The following is a 17,524-nucleotide window of genomic DNA, read 5'->3' as shown; positions in this document are numbered from 1 at the left end:
AATCAAACTAGAGTTCAGAGGAAATTTCAACCTCTTTTCATTGTCTTGGTCCCAGATTAATTTCATACATGTGTTGCTCTGTTTTTCTAAATTTCACCGTCAGACTTTTATTATCTCTGGTTTGGACACAGACTGTCAAAATATTCCATCCCGTGTCTCTGAGAACAAGCAAAACCGCGCTGTGTTCTCACGACTGCGTTCTCACATAAAAAAAGGAGGAAAAAAAATCAATGAACACAGCAAAGTCTGATTGTAAAAGTGCTTCCATAAAGCAGAAAGAGGGATTTTTCCTCAATTGATACATCTGGAAGGACGGACGTGCCTTCAGTGTGTGTGATTTGATCATGAATAGACATTTTATTGTGAATTTATCAGGAAACCACCAGAGCCATCGGCTTGGCTAACCTGCCTTACAACCATGTCTCTCACGTCCAGAACTCTCCTCCACAACTCAGAGAACACTTGAGCTGAGTTCTGAGCCCAACAATGGAAACACATGGTTTCTCAAGAACTGTGGTTGATGAACTATTTACTAAAGAATAAGGGACCCTCTGATTCTTCCTGTTAAAGATTTGCTGTGTGCTACCAAAGTAGTTACAGTCTGAAAAATCTGAATCAAATATGCGATTGACTTTAGGTGAGAAGAATAAAGGTTTAAAACAAACCAAAAAAAATCTTATTTGGCCTTTCAGTCAGCAAAAATAAAGCTCAAACTCCAGCAGTGATGATTAAAATAAGGCGCTTGTGTTTGTTTTTTAAATGGATGCTATAATAGTTCTACCACATCAGATTTGTGATTATTATTATATTTACTCGTACTCCATCCGTGTTCTACCACAAAAATAACTCTTCTTCTCTGGTTGGCGATGAGATAAACTGGAATGCAGGAAACGCACCAGCACAGAAATGGTTCTGAAGAAGCTCGATAACACTTGGTCCATCCTGTGGTCTTATAACAGCTCTGTTGTCATAGTGGGATGAGCGGGAATTTCTAAAAAACAGAAATCCAGATTTTGAAGAAGGCTGGGTTAAAAATAGCGTGTTGACACCGACCAAGTGAATGTTGCTCAGGTATGTGATAATGGTATTGAGGAGAGGAGCTGAAATAGCATCAAGACTCAGCTCATCAGCTCATAATTCCCAGGTGGAATGGCCATGACCTTGCCCCTATAAGACCAACTACAATTAGCCTCCCTCAAAAACCCAAAACACCAGAAATCTAATCTCCCGTTTCTGAAAAGGGTTAGCGTTCTCCTTGGAAATCCCAGCGCTGCCTTCCATTCATCCCCGTCCTCTGTCTAGCTCTCTTCCTAAAGGTCGTTGTTTATTGTGTTAGCGTATCAAATATCTAATGCTATTCTCTCTTCAAACCTTTTGTCCGTCATCTTGTCAGTAGATCCTGGTACAATTGTGACTTTCCTCTTTGGCCGGCTAACATGAAAATAAAAAGCTGTTTGTGTTTTCAATATCTATAGTCATGGTTCCCGTTTCCCTGTTTTGATTCTTTTTTTAAGCAGTTTCGTGGTCACTTTTTCCCAACATCAATCATGTTTATGTGTAATAGGTCAAAGAAGTTGCATTAAATCTGTTTGGTCACAGATCTCCTAACAACATGTTTTGGTTTACAGGGAGATTTCTGGGGGCTCCAGCCCTCCGTCATGACCTCAGAGGTGTTGACAGGCAACAGGCCGTCATTACCAGCCTGACCCGGCCTTCCTCACTGCAGCTGCACACAGGATAAACGTCCAAATCCTTTCTCTAGCTTTTACCTCTGACTTCCCGGCTCTAAATACATCCTCAGCAGCTCAAGTATATAGTAAATTTACCGTTAGCGATGTAGATGTCTGATACTCAGCTTAAGCACCTCGTGTGATTTGGTTTTACTTTCATTCTACTTCAAGCTTTAAATGTAGGTTAATTTCTTAAGCTGATTGTTCTTGAAACAAAGTGGTGTTGATGCTGTATTGTAGAAACAGCAGAACACCCCCATCCCGAAAAAGAGATCAGATATGAGCCAACATTTCCCATCAGAATCACAATCTGATCTTCTGATTCACCGCACAGCTGGCTTGTTAGTCAAATTTCTTTCAGCTTTGCATTGAAATCCAATCCAGAACCGCTGATAACACTTGGGTAAAAACTTTATTAATAAAACAGAAGGCAAAGCACAGCTTCCACAGCACAGCAGTCAGCAGGATCTTTGTGCCACTATATTAATATAACACCCATCATTCTCAGAGTTAAATATTAAATTATCACAGCCACTCTGATATACTACAGAATACGTATATACTCTAAAGACCTTTGCGACAGTAAGAACATTGACAGTAGGTTTACCTCAATCATGCTCATTCAATTGCGTTAAAGCGCCATCTAGCGTCTGTTCAAAGGCAGCGCAATTGCAATCGGTTGCACAACAGAGAGGGGAGGGGAGCGGAGGGGGTTACATGACACCAAGAAGCAACCGGTTTGTATCTTTCACCGACAAAAATGAACCTGGAATACTTGAAACACAAACATTCAAACATAATCTCCCTATTTGCATAAGTTGTCAGGGTTACATTCTGTTTAATAACGTCCCTGCATGAGTGTAAAGGCTTTGTGTAAAGTTGGGCTTAAGAAACGGTGAAATAATGATTTATATATATATATTTTAATATTCTCATGTTTTATCCTTGTATTTCAAATAATGTATACTTGACATTTAAACACATTTTTCTTCATGTACAATAATCCACGATCTACTATTTTAATGCCATATAAATAAGATGATTTTGGTTGGTACATACAATTTAAACATGGGAAGATTGATAACCGTCATAATTACTATGGTTTGGGTGGGTGGTAATACTTTTATTGCACAAACAGATTTAATAAATATTGGAAAAACCCACTTCTGGGTGTCATTTGTGAGGATAAATTATTATTGTACCATCCAGTATGACATCACAGTAAATTTAGCATGCATTAAAACATCATCTAAGCCGTAAGTATACATGATTTGTAATTAAGGAGTGAAACAAAAAGTGTATAGCATGGGGTGAGGAGGCCTGGGGTTAGGCACATTTGAAAAGTGGCATAATTAAACTGTGGATAGACTGGAGTTGCAGGCAGGAAGATGGGATTTGTTTCCTGTGTGGCAACGATTCAATTCCCGTACATTCTATTACAAACTGCAGGACATCCAATCATATTCTGTTACACTGCTACTCGTCAGCCTGTCTTCCTGTGTCAGTGTGTGAGGATATACTGCCCTCTAAGGAAAACTATGGAAAAGTGTCGGGAATCAGTCAGGATGATGGTCTCTCACTGGTATTCCAGATGTGAGGTGCTGAAGTTGCCTAGACGACCACCCACTGCTGGATGCTGGTGTCTTTCCCACCAGTGGAGATCAGATGACTGTTATCGTGCAGGAAGGCAACGTTGGTCACGTGACTGCTGTGCCCGCCGTACTCGTGGCTCGGAGCCTGAGGGAAAGAGTTAAGAGCGGAAAAAGTACTGAATTAGTTCCCTCTTATTTTCGTCTGTTTAAATAATTACAACCCCTCAACACCCTCGGGCTGTTTACGGTGTGGCCACAAAATGTCTGTAAAATGGGTTTAATTCTACAAGAGCATACCTTGAAGAACTCATTCAAACATCTGTGATGATTTGACCCAGCCTGCGTGAACAGCTAACTGAAATTATCTCCAGTTTATGGTTTGAACTCGGTGCTTTAACTTCCTAAACAGAATAAACATCTGGCTGAAATGATCCACGTTAAACGTGTGCTGGTGAGGCGTCTCATCGGCACAGTTCTGCTGCTCAGCACTGGGCGAGGAAATGGTCAACGTGTGAGCAGGAACTCTGAAAAATACAAACTCTGACCCTGATCTTCTGCGTCTCAGTGTGAGCGAACATGACTGACCCTTGGCTGACAGCAGGGGAAGGAGAACAAGTGCACTTTGCCAAAGTCATCAGCAGAGGCCAGCAGGGATCCGTCATGTGACCTGCACACGGCATTGATGTCTGTTCCGTCTGCTCCTTCTGGCCAGACTCCTGACAAAGCAGAAAAGGATTCATCCAAATTTCTGAGTCAAAAATGTCTAAAATGATGCTGCATCTGGTGTCACTAAAACACAGCGACGTTTCATCAACGTACCAAAAGTGTTAAAGCTGAGCGTGCAGGTGGAAGTGGCCCACTCCACGTTACGCACCGTGTCCATGTTGGTCACATGTTTGCTGCTGGCAGCCTCCCCTGAAACGGTCACGTGATGTTGACAGTTGACTTTGGTTCAAGATTTAACTGAGAGAACTGAAGGCTGAGCTACAACATACAGAAGAGGATTTCGTAGTCTCCTGAGTTGGTGATGAGGTAACGGCTGTCTTTGGACCAGTCCACATGTGTGATGAAGCTGGAGTGGCCCTGAGGAAACAAACTTTATGTTGCATTAACAGCACAAATCAGATTTCTGAGTCACTCTCATTACTCTGCATTATTTAAAAGGGCTGTAAGAATCAACAATAGCCCCAGAAATTGATTTTATAGCTGTAAATAAATATTTTACTGAGGTTTCTAATGCTCTGAAGTGTGACACTAATTCACTCGGGATGTGTACTTACAGTGCATTTCCCAACACGGCTGTACTTCCGGCCGTTCTCCGTCACAGCGTAGATGTAAACAAAGTTGTCATGGGAAGAAACAGCCAGGAAGTTTCCATCTAAATTCACAAAAAGGCCAGAATTGAAATGCTGCAGTTATGAGATGACAGGCGCTCGCGTCACTGCCTCCAGTGTTTCACCCTGCTGAGATTTTACCTGGAGAATACTTGACATTGGAAATGATCTCATCGCCATCCGTGTGCATAGAAACAAGATCGTGGGTGTCGGCGTCCAGCACAAGCCACCTAAATCAATCAGATAGGATACAATGACAGAAGTGTCAGGTTACATGTACTCTGCCAGACATCTAATGAACTAAAAACCGAAGCCCAACCTTCCAGTCATGGTGCCCACAGCTATAACAGCCCCGCTGGGATGGAAGCCAGCACATCTCCCTGGATCCTGGCGCACACAAAGCAGTAGAGAAGTTCTGTCTACACTCTACAGAATTGTATATTCGCTAATTTATGCTTAAACACCAGTCACCTCAATGGTCTTGCTCCAGAGGGGTTGATGGGAGTTTGTATCCCAGAGGTGAACCTGTTTGTCCTGAGAGCAGGTAACAAACTGCTCCATGGAGGGATGGATGTCCAGACCCCACAGCTCATCCGTGTGACCCTAAAACACACATATTCTTTAATCTACAGTACAAAAACACAGTGTCTGTGTGTGTGTGTGTGTGTGTGTGTGTGTGTGTGTGTGTGTGTGTGTGTGTGTGTGTACCTGTACAATTGGAGTTAAGGTATCAGGAAATGAGGCCCGGAGGATTGCGTTCTTGGTGGTTCCTATGAAGAGCTCTCCTGGTTTTCCTTCAGCCAAAGTTCGTACTGGACCGAATGACTCCCCCACCTGTACACACACAAACATCCAGCTGACAAACAATATCCAGATGTTCCTCTCTTGGCTTTCAGACCCGGAGGTCAATGCTTTCACCTCCATGTCCGTCTGCTTTCTGTAGTCGTAGCCCCACAGCACCACCTTGCGGTCCTTCCCTCCTCCAGAGATCAATGTGCCGTCTTTCAGAACACAGAGAGAGAAAATTCCACCCTCGTGCGCTCCAGACACCTGCTGGCTGATTCGATTCCCACCTGTCAGCCACAGACATTAAATCTTTAATTCCTCTGAAGTAAATGTTGGAATTATCTGACTGATTTAGGGTCAACCTTTGGCCCAAATGTAGATGTTTCCACTGGAGTCTCCTGTGATGGCGTCTCCATTCTCTGCGAACGCCACACACAACACGTACTTTGGCTTCTCGTGTTTCTAGAGTGAAACGCAGGAACAGAAGTCAACTTTGATGCACCTAAATAAACCACGACACCGTGGCCTGGAGCAGCTATCGTTACCTCAAACAGGCCCTGCTTCTTTACGAGGGTGTTGGAATCTATGGTCCAAAAGTTGATGTGAGATTTTCCACAGGTGACGATCAGGTTGTCATCCATGGGATGAAACACAGCAGCCAGCACGGAATCATTGGAGCACTGCAGAGACGGGAAGCGTGAGGAGAAAAGGCGGATTGTAGCGCCAACACAAATTTGGACAATGGATCTTTTGGGTACCTTGACCTCAGCCAGCTGCTTCTCCTTCTGCCAGTTCCAAACGGACAGGATGTGATCGTTGGCATCGTCCACAGCACAAAGGAACGTGCCGCCATTCTGACAGGACGAGAACCAGTTCAATACAATTATTTATGAGCAGGTTCGCGTCTCAAAATCTCCAGACGGACGATCTTCTTACCGACTTGGAGAAAGCCACGCATGTGACCCCTCTGTCAAATGTTCCCATCCCGATAACGTGAAGCGTGTTGAGGGTCACGGAGTCCCAAACGCGAACATGAGGAAGGAGGGGCTAAACGTCCAGAAATGAAACAGACACACAGGGTTCAAACAACACACGCTAGTGTCCCAAAACCTGCAGCCTGTAGGAGCATGGCTAGGTTTGACCGTTACCTTTCCATCTTTAGAGTTTCCAGCCACTTGGCCAGTTGCTATGGTAACCATATCTGGATGCACACACAAGCTAAGGACAGAAAATTAGTACTTAGTGTGATTTGTATGAACAACAATTTGGCTCTTTTATACAAGCAGGTGAGTCATTTGTAATAAGGGTTCCAAATGTTATAACTGAACGCGTGAAATGCTTTAAGACACACGCTTTCTGTCCCAATTTCATAGCAATATGGTGAGAACCCAACATGACATCGTGGGAGAGGAGAATATGATTGTTTCCCTGTAGAGATGAAGACTTTTCCCAGCATGCCTCGGGGAGGTCAAGTTTGTTTAACTCCCAGTGGCTTCCCTCACATAACTTATTCAGGATGTCGAGTGATGCTCATTAGCAACAGCAAAAATCCTACTAATGATAAACACAGTTGGCTACAAGAAGCTAAAAACGAGATATACGAGAGAAACAGAAAGCAACATGAAGTATCGCTCTCTTCCTCTGGATTGTCTGTGTACACGATGCAGCTAACACTGCCAGGTTAGTGTGTCCTCACCATTTGACATCATCATTGTGTCCCAGGTAGTGTCTCTGCTGCTCCTCCTCAGTATTGTAGAGCACCACCACCGAGGCGTTGAAGTAGACGATCTCTCCCGTGGGCAGGAGGTAGAGGTTGGACCGGCAGTCCCGTCCACGGTAGCCATATCTGGGCAGTGATTACATTAAGGAGCGAGACACGTGACACTGGGCAGCCACACAGGAACTGCAACAGATGCGTCATTAATCACAGAATGGTTCGGTTCTTCACTCTGAAGGATACACCCACTGCAGTTTGAGTTTGTGGTTGGGTAGCGCCACCTTGTGGTCGAGGGTGTAGCTCTCCTTCTGCTGATCCGGGATGTGCATGGTGACCGGACGACCTCGGAGGAACATCCTCACATACGCATCCTCTGAAGCAAATAAACAACACTTTATATTAAAAATGCATAGCGCAAATTTTTTTTAATGTGGTTGAAATTCAACAGATATAAAACCTTTAAATCTTTTATTCTGAGACTAAAATATTCAAGGGGGGTTTCAATACTTTCAATGACACTTCAAGGAAACTGTTGGATTGATTACATTTAACACAACGGACACTCTTCAATGCCAATGCAGCTAATTAATCAGCTAATTAATGATGAATAATTGTCGTTGGGGAACAACGTGTATCCTCACCTGCATTGAGGGTGCATTCTTTGGATTTGCTGAAATGGAAAGAAGATTAAGCACACTGTTATGGGCAGGTTAATGTGGACATTTTCACGTACAAATTATAAACAAGAATAAAAAGATGGAGGAAATTATATCATGACATATAAAATTACATACGAGTGGCCAAAAGGTGGCAGTGCCGAACTACTGCCACACTGGTAGCTTCAACAGGGGGAAGCCAAAGAGGTTGACAGTCAACTGCCCCTGCATTATAATTTTGTCTCAAGCAACTTCTCAAGGAGTTTGAGAAGGCAAACAATACATTGCTATATTGACCACAGCAGACTTTGATGTGTACACAGCCCGGCAATGGTGGCATCCTGTACAGGTCAATGATATCTGTTATACAGGATCCAGGGCTGTCTGACACCATGCAGTTAAACACGATTGTGTTTTACAGGATCCTTTATCAAACATCAGTCACATGCTGAGCCTCTTTGATCAAGTCAGGAGCAAACAGACAAGTCCTGTAGTCTGTCTGTCTACAAGTGTGTTTTAACAACTGGTAAAATACACATGGGAGAGGGTAACGAAGGGATTAGAGAGCAGAGGTGAGAGAAAAACATTGGGAGGGGGAATGGTGTCACACAGAAGCTGTCAGACTGCATGATTACTCCTGTCAATTAAAGTCTGACAGTCTCATCAGGGGTTCATGAGTCAGCGGTCTGTCAGCACCCACCTGCAGAGCAGCTAGCATGCCGACCCCCCGCAGCCCATGTGGATGCTGTCACATCAGAATGGTGAGCTGCTGAACTGACAGGTCACCTTGGAAACAACACTTAATGCTAGCTCTGATAAGACAAGAGGAAATTGCAGCCTTAGTCTTGTTGCCACCTGCTGAGCAACAAGACCCATAATTGGACTGTCTGAGTTTCCTTTCCAATGTCAAGAAAATCAAATATTTGCATTTGGCATATTTACTTTATACAAAAAGGCCATTACACTTAGCAGAAACCTGAGTGAACCTGTCTGCAGATGCCAAGTTCAGGCAGTTTTCATATGCTAAGTCCTCTAATTATTAAAGAGGTTAAAAGAGGATTTGAGCAAAGTCAAAAAGACACCATAAAGCGCCTTTTGTGTGCGTGTTTAAAAACAGATGACAGACTCCAGAGCAAACGGACAGACATGAAAGATGCTCTGTTGTGTCTCTGGGCGGCCGGAGGCGACCAGCCTGGGTGTCAGCTCTTTAAACCGACCACATAAAGGGCTGTTTGTGTCGCACAGCCTGTGTGTGTATGTGTTTAGTCTGCTTGCATAACGAGGCGCAGCGCGGTTTCAGCCAATGAGAAAACAGGATTGATTCAGAGCCAGTAATTAGTGTGTTGCATTCAGGATGACTGGCAGCCTGACCAGACAAATAACGGTGGATCTAAGACCCGAATGGCTGCAGGGCTGGTCAGCCAGGTCTCCATGGAGAAGCAGAGCAACCATTAACATGCCAAGCTCATTATTGTTAACGTGAATGCCTGAACCCTGAAAACACAATGGCCTCTATAAAAAAGAAAAAAAGCTTTCATTTTGTGTGCAAATGGGCTCTGAGCAGAGAAAATGCAGGAGGGGATGTTCTGCTATTTCATTACACTAAAGTAGGTGCAGAGAAAATGGAGGCTGCAGACTGATTGACGGCTTCTTGCGGCCTGAACTGCAGAAGTGGCCGAGCGGTCAGGTGAATGTCCATTCCCCTGGTTCGTTACGACCAAAGTCAGTCAGCTAATGGAAACACTCAACTCACACAGCATCTACAGTCCATTCAGCAACTGGATAATATATCATCAGAAGTGGGTTTGTGGTGGCAGAGAAACCCAGAAAGAGAGTTGAGTGATAATGAGGTGTGTGAAATGGCAGAATGTGAACTACATAAGGGGCAGTGATAATGAGAAATAGAAAATAATAATAATCCAAGCCTAACCTGCATGGTTTGAGCCACGCTCTAATAAACTGATTCTGTTTTCTGATGAAAATGGAAGCACAGCAAACAGCTTATTGATGCATGTAGCAACTTTTCAGCCTTCATCGCATGTGTGTTGCTTGTTTAAACAGGAAGGCCGGTCGATGTAATCAGCGTTATTGCACACCGAGCACAATCAGTAGTGAAAACATCAGCGCTGCAGAGCTGCAGCGGATCATTAAGAACATAAAGTCTTTTATTTTATGTACACAAAATGAAGTAAAGGTGAAAGTACAGATATATTGGTGCTCTAAAGCTGCTTGTTTCAGTGTGTAACTGCAGTCAGAACCAATCAGATCAGACTGAACCGAAGAGGTATTTATTGGACAAATCTGCTGAGCAGGACACAACTGTCCTCCTAGATTCATCCATCACTCAGGCTCACACACACACACACACACACACACACACACACACACAGGTAGATTAAAGAATATGCGTGTTTTAAGTGTGTACAAGCACCAGAAGACCACATCACTGAGTCTGGAAAATGCTTTAAATCACATTTAAGAGACAAATGAGGAATTTACATTGCACAGGTTGTGATTATACGTTACTGAGTTACTGGTCATCTGATCCATATTCCACCAACAGCACTGGCTCAAGTTTCTGTTGTTTTCATGTTGCCATGTTCTGCACAACCATTCAAAGCTGTTTGGGTTTATGTGGCAACTCTGTAAAACCTAATTTCCTCGGGCTCTCTCGCTGCCACACCTAAAGGTGGCGTTGACTGAAAGAAAAGCTGAAATGGTGAATCCTGGGAGTATTTCTCTGTTTCACTTCACAGTTTAATTAACCCTTAATCAAACTTACTGGAACTTAGTGAAAAAATAGATCACAATAATGAACACAATAATGTTCCCCAATACTAAAAAAAAAAATACCTTGAGAAACTGCATGGCAAAATGTCACCAAAAGGTTTTTATCAATATTCCACCATTATTTTAAGATCTGCGTTGTCATGCAAGCTACAAGCTTCCATTCACAAAATACCTGTTGTTTTGCAGCAGTAAAGCTGCCAAAGGCCTCTCCTTAAATACTTTTATCTACTCTCTCTGCTTTCTGTCAAACATGTTTTTTCCTATCGTAAAGCAGTTCTTTACCTGGAAGACTTCGACATGGCAGCTTGGTTTCCGTTCGCGTGACAGTCTGCAGTCAGAGTGATTTGAGTTCTGTCCTACAGCCACAGTAACACACGGACTTCCTCATTCACTCAGCAATGCCTGAGCACAGCCAGGAGAGGCCCCGCCATCCAGCCCAGTCCAATCAGAAGGCACCCTGCAGCCAGAGCGGACCCGCCCTCCCTGCTCAATAAGCACGCCCCCTTTTAAACAGCTCCACAGGAAACCTGACCCATCAGCAAAAAGCTGAGAGACTGAGGAAAGAGAGCAGAAACGCTGACGACCCAAACAGATATTAAATAAATCCAAAGAAAAACAAACAGGAAGTGCTTGTTGTGGAAATGTAAACAGCCACGGGTGATGATGAAACACTACCAGAGGAGGTTATCGACGTCATAAAAAATTCAGCTACTCGTCCAAAACAGTCAAGTCTGACTGAAGCCTCATAACTGACTGATGTGCTTTTAACTCCTGGGTCCATTACAGCATCTGAGGCTTCAGCTGTTACTGTAAAGGGGAAAAGCTTCTGACATAAGACGCTCAGCCTGATCAAAGCTGCACGTCTCTTGTGAAAGACACCTGAATGTCACGTTCACATAAACAGAAATTAAAGTTTGTGGTCAGATGTTTACAGGAAAATACTTTCCTTTCACGTTATATGTTGCAATAAAGAAAATGCCCATAAACACAAGTGTATTTGTAAAAACGACACCCTCAATTTCTTTAGAAAGACGTGAGAACCAAGCAGAGAAGGAGGGAATATTTGTTTAACTGCGTAAGAAGGGATGGAACTAATCAGCTGGAACTTTCCCACATGACTAATGGGATGTTCATTTTAATGAGCCATGCAAAAGGTTTATTATGGAGACAGATTTCACACTGAGAAACTTTACACCATCAAGCTGGTGAAGCTGTTACCTTTTACCTCCAGAGGAGCTGCTGGAGGAGGTGGTTCGACTTCGGCTCTCCGCGCCCATCTCCCTCCTCACCAGGGTGAGGCGCTCCGTGGACATACTCTTCCTGAAGGAGACGTCAGAGACACACAGACACAAGTGTATCAATGCCAACGACAATGCTGAAATGGAAATTCGAGAGGGAATCTGTTGCATTTTCAAGTTTTAAAGTCATATTGTGTACTTCACACCTCTTGATGGACTGTGCCGTTTCCTTTCTCGGGGAGGAGGGGGAGGAGAGGAGGCGCTTCTGTTGAACGTAGCCATTGCTCACAGGCCTGGAGGGAAGCGCTTGCAAGAGCTGACGCACTGAAAGTCAAATAATCACTGTCGGAGCGGTTAACAGATCAATAATACGGGGCAGCATTTCAGTGGTTATTTGAAATATCGCAACTGTGAAACAGATTCAGCTCCGCAGAAATACCGATGACTCATCAGCGGCGTGCAGGGCATCGTCTCGGTTACCTTTGGTCGGCTGGGCTGGAGCCGCAGCAGCCAGAGGCCTCCTCCCAGCACCTCCTGGGTGCATCCCCTGGGCCTGCTCCTCGCAGTAGCCCAGTCGACGCAGGGCATCAGCCAGAGCTGATTTCAGCAGCTGGATCTCATCTTCCTGAAGCTGCAGCTTCTGCTCCAGGTGGGAGACCCGGTCCTCCATGTCCATGTTACTGCTGGCTGACACGGTGTCATCTGGAGAGGGGTGTCAAAAAAACATTTTTGTCCGAGGTATGATGCAGCCCTGAGACATGACTAGCTTAGTTCCATTATCGTTGTCGCAACAGGAAACAAACCATGTTGGGTGTAGCGAGCTAAGCTTCCACTATCAGCCCAGGCCCAAGGGAGAAGGAAAAATGCCAATTGTGTTAATTTGTGACCCATGTCACCAGATTGCCACATGATCGAGTCGGCAAACATGTTTTTAGATTTTCACATGGCGTCTTCTCTTTTTTCATAGACCCAGTCCATCAGGGGAGAGAGCTATAGTCAGAAAAAACTTTAACATTATACTACAGATCTGAATGTCTTTCCCTTCATTGTGTTTTTTTATATTGTGATAAACATAAACTGAGGCGAAAGCCACACCTTTAAATATCATGTATGGGCACGTAACCGCATCCATGGTTACAGTCTTTTTTGATTTGAATAGCTGAGCTGCAGGGCTGTAAAGGGCTTCATATGCTTCTGCAATGCTTATCAGCAACGTGAACGATTTCCCTACGCCGATGGGGGGTCGTCATTCGTGCTTCAGCGGACTGTCGTCTGGTTCGCTAGGCAAATTCCCAAACAAGCGAAGGGGGGTGACACATTCGATATTTTGAAGGATAGAGATGCATAAACTGGCCTTAATTACATCACATTTTATAGTCAAATGGAAGAGGAGGAAGTTACAGGGGAAAATCAAGATCCTGCCTGCAGTCATCCATCATAACGGAGATTTGCATGACTGATGTCAGATTGAGAAGCAGATTATCCGTCATCTTATTTTCCCTTTAAATTATCAACGTTCTGCTGATGTATTTGGAGCAGAAGAGTTTCAATCTAATCCTTTAACCTCTATGAAGCCATGCAATAAAGTGAGAGAACACAGAAGAAGCAGTTTTGTATGCTGCGAGAACAGACTGTAGGTGGGAGGAGAACGAAGCAAGTGAACGGATGGAACTGAAAGATATGGGAGGAATTAAAATTAACTACTGTCAAGTACTCCATCTAAACTTCTGGGGCAATCAGGCTCAATAAATTGAAACAGAAATTGAAATGTGGCGGAGGCGGATATCTGAACAACAGCGTTTGTAATTAGAATCCAAGTTTAATGACCCTGAGATCACAGATCAGATAGTTTTACCTAATGCAACTAGTCTCTTTACTAATGTTCTTCAATTGGAAATGTGGAGCACCTGTTCAATAAAAGTTATTGGTCACTGAAAACAGATTCATTTGGGATTTTCTTCAATCAGGTTTGTAAAATTAGACGCATAAATGGCAAAAGCTGTCAAAATCTAGACTATGTTTTGGGGGGGAGGGGGTGATTATAAATGCACTTAGTAATAATTACAAATGAAGGTGGTAGTGCAGAGCAGTGCTGTAATGATGTTTGCACATATGCCAAAAACAAATTCCACATAATCTGATCATGTGCTAGCCAGATGTGAAGTGATGTTACAGATGTTTGCTACATGGACATCAGGCCCGCACGGGAGGAGAGCATTAAAGAGACGAAGAGTGAATGTTGCCGAGATATGCAGAGTTCACCTTCATCTCTTCTCCAGCCACCTGTTTAAAGCACTGCAGAGCCCTTTGCTCTCCAATATGCCCTTGAATTCCCTCTCTCCCTATCAATCTCACACACACACACACACACACGCAGGCACACACACTCAGCAGTAATGTATTTCTCTGCTTAGACAGCATCAGTTTAACGTGACATTTGTACCACTGAAATGAAGCTAATACTGACATGCTCGCAACAAAAGACAGAGGAAGTGGTTAGCAAGAGCAGGGTGGGTGGGTGGGTGGGGGGGCAGGAGCAAAAGAGTTGACAGAGGACAGGAATGGACAGATGGAAAATACAGGGTTGAGGAAAGGCAGAGAGATAGAGAGGGATGAGGGTCGATGCAGGGCAATAATAATCTGAAGGCTGCTGAAATATTCATGATGTGGTTAACCCCGCTCACCTACCTGCCATCATGCTATGTCCAGTCCCTGCTCACTCCCCCTGTCAATCAACCTCGGGCACTGAGCAGAGCAGCACCGTCAGGCTCTTCACTTTTCTGCCACTCCACCTCCACCAGAGGGGCTCTCTCTCCCTCCCCTCTTGCTCCGCAACTCTGCACCAGTGCTGGGTCGCTCTTTTACACACATTTGCAAACTCATCTCCAACCTTAAACCACACCCTCGTCCTCATCCCACCATTCTCCCTCCCTGGCTTCCTGGACCACTCCCTCCTCCTCCTTTTATTCCCCGCCCCTCCACTCGCCATCCGTCCTTCTGGCTTCTGTTAGTTGAAGGGGTGGAGTGTGGCTGGGAGCCAAAAGCATGCACACACAAACATCTGTACAGCCAGGCACCACCAGGAAGAGATGCAGCACTGCAGTCCTTTTCTTGTCTCTCCACAGTTTTGCATAACAAAAACTTCAATTCCTCATGTAGAAGATGAAGATATGAGAACTTGTTTCTGGGTAGTTTGACACTTCTTAATGCAATTTACTGTCAACTACATTCAGCACACAAAGCAAAGTGCACCAGGGCTCCTGCACTGGGAGACTTGTTGGTTCACGACCTCAAACCACTGCAACAGTGGTTTATATTCAGCCAATCCCACGCATGCTCTTCCCCTGCCAAAGATATTCAATACAGCATTATGTGTGTAGTATTCCACTGCTGCAACTCCACCCATGCTTGAGCAACTTTCTGTTTTTAGGAATGACTGACCTTTTAAAATCAAACAAGAAAATAAGGGTACACCGGAGAACATGAAAAAACATTTCAAAGCGGCGTTCCGACACCAAAGCAGACAGGTTTTTCATTTAAGTGCGCTGGGTGAGAAGTTAGAAAGGCTTTTAAATAAACAAACAAATAATAAATTTTGACCTTTAAATGTTTGTGAATTCTGTTTCTATAGCAGTTCTGCACAATCCAGCCAACAATTAGCCTAAACCAGGTTTACATACCAAAATATCCTATCATTTTACAATCCTTCAGTTAATTAAATAGCTTGGAACTATGACATCATCTTCTTAGAAGGTCAAAGTTCACCGCAGTATAACTGTGAGGGAAAAGCTGCTGACATCAGACTCCCTCAGTTCATGGCTTCAGATGCAACTGCGATTTAAAATAATATCTGAAAGGCTCATTGGGAAAAGAGCGGGGAGCAGATCCAGCCTGATGCAGTTGTAGAGGATCTCACTTTACCACAGGACGACAGATGGCTGAGGAGGAAAGATGAATCCTCGAAGAGAATGATGCTGCACTCACAGATGAGGTCATCCTCACATCCACACTTACACTCAACATGAAAGGCCATTACATTTCCACATTATTCGATTAACTGGGAGCTGTATCCTCAGTTTTGGTTCACATGGATCTATTTTCAACAGGAATTAGTACCACTAATGCTCACTGTGCAGTACGGCTCAGTCATGTCTCGTCCTTTAAAGCGTAAATTCACAGTAGATTTGTGATCTATGGAAAATCTATAAATGTTAAGAGAGAGCATTACATTCAGCAGAAGCCCTGGTATTCTGAATGACACCATCACTTTTTTCGTCTTGGGTAATGAACACAGAGACTGCTCCGACACACTTGACCCCTCGCTGTGCCTGCACCTGCCGATCAATATGGCTGTTTGGGAAGTTTAACGTGTTCACCCACAGCGAGCTCAGACTTCAGCAGCTTCCAACATACATTTCAGTAATTAGACTCCAAATTAGCTGAAGGGGCATCAACTCCATTACTCAATCTGAAGTATTTGCATTTTATGCATCGGTCACGAGTTTCCTTTGTCACTGTAGGTGAAGGTTAGGTTTAACAGCAGCAGCGGGATTTGCATTTTATTTGCAAGGAGGAAAAAGACAGAAACAGACAAAAGGGATGTTTATATCAATTTTATCAATCAATGACCTGTGTAAAATTCCAAGGCTTTAGATCAGTTTCGGAACTTAAATCATGACTGATAAACAACAGCCATGCCCTGATTTCGTCTTTAACTCATCATAACTGTGACACAAAACTAAAACTCAGTGTCTCAGAATTTGCCGTAATGTCAGATGATGAAATACAACTGTGCGACTGTATAAGTCTTTACATTGATTCAAGCTTTATTTATGCATTTATAGGGTATTTAGTTGGATAAGCAAATTAAACATTTTCTATTTGTATTTATTGTTCTAATTTATTCATGATTACATTGTTGTTGTAATTATTACTGGTGGTGGAACATGCTCACCGTTGTTGCAGTACTGGAGCAGCAGGTTGGTGCTGTCGTACAGGCTCCCACACGAAGCCACCCTTTCAGACATCCTTCCTTTTCCTTGGTTTATTCCCGATCCGTCTCCCCTCTGTCGGCTTCTCTGTCCTCCTTCCACCCCTCTCAGTCTATTCTTCACGCTGTCACCCCTTCCAATCTCCCCAACATTCATGGACGGTCCACTCACACCTACACCTGCGCCAGCTCCCTTCTGCTCTCCACCTCCTGTCTCGCTGTCACCGACAAGCTGCTCGTTGTGTGTAATAACTAGGTTCCGGTTTGTATTTTCAAATTAAAATCCTAACGCTGCTTAGTCATTTAATTTCTAATAACTGCGGCTTACTTCTAATCAGGGTCGTGGAGGCTGCTGCAGGCTCCCCAATAATTACAGTACGAGGGACAGGAAGACACCCTGGACGTCCCGTCGAAGAGGTTATAGGTGGAGAACATGGCTGATTCACAATTTTAAATTTTAATTTTGAAATTAAAAGCTGCTTCCGGTAGCACTCTATGGGACTTTCGTAATTTGACAAACGCCCCAAACCACTGCTGCTATAGCAACAGTCTCTTCATCAGCTCGTGGTCATTATAGCCACGGAGAAAAATAAATGTACGATTCTATATAATAGTGTTCTTGAGGCAAAGAGGAAGCTCTTTTATATATGTCAATGCATGGATCTGTTACTAGGTAATCTGTTTATAAAAG

At 43.8% G+C, this 17,524-nt stretch overlaps 1 protein-coding gene across 1 annotated transcript; it reads right to left on the bottom strand.

The window, feature by feature from the left end:
• Positions 1 to 2,123: 2,123 nt before the first annotated feature.
• eml2 (EMAP like 2) lies at positions 2,124 to 17,051 on the bottom strand. Its single transcript, XM_011608676.2, has 22 exons — positions 16,798 to 17,051; positions 12,324 to 12,545; positions 12,050 to 12,167; positions 11,824 to 11,925; positions 7,801 to 7,829; positions 7,403 to 7,532; positions 7,139 to 7,288; positions 6,591 to 6,660; positions 6,379 to 6,489; positions 6,201 to 6,296; positions 5,988 to 6,122; positions 5,805 to 5,904; positions 5,575 to 5,729; positions 5,365 to 5,490; positions 5,128 to 5,259; positions 4,976 to 5,043; positions 4,798 to 4,886; positions 4,603 to 4,700; positions 4,318 to 4,405; positions 4,142 to 4,237; positions 3,908 to 4,038; positions 2,124 to 3,467 (listed from the first exon to the last, which is right to left on the bottom strand). The coding sequence occupies exons 1-22, from the start codon at positions 16,988 to 16,990 to the stop codon at positions 3,342 to 3,344; spliced, it is 2,565 nt and encodes an 854-aa protein (XP_011606978.1). The 5' UTR covers positions 16,991 to 17,051; the 3' UTR covers positions 2,124 to 3,341.
• Between the last annotated feature and the right edge of the window lie 473 nt (positions 17,052 to 17,524).

Source organism: Takifugu rubripes, chromosome 11, assembly GCF_901000725.2.
Source record: "Takifugu rubripes chromosome 11, fTakRub1.2, whole genome shotgun sequence".
NCBI lineage: Eukaryota > Metazoa > Chordata > Actinopteri > Tetraodontiformes > Tetraodontidae > Takifugu > Takifugu rubripes.
This window is presented reverse-complemented; position numbering and strand designations above follow the sequence as displayed.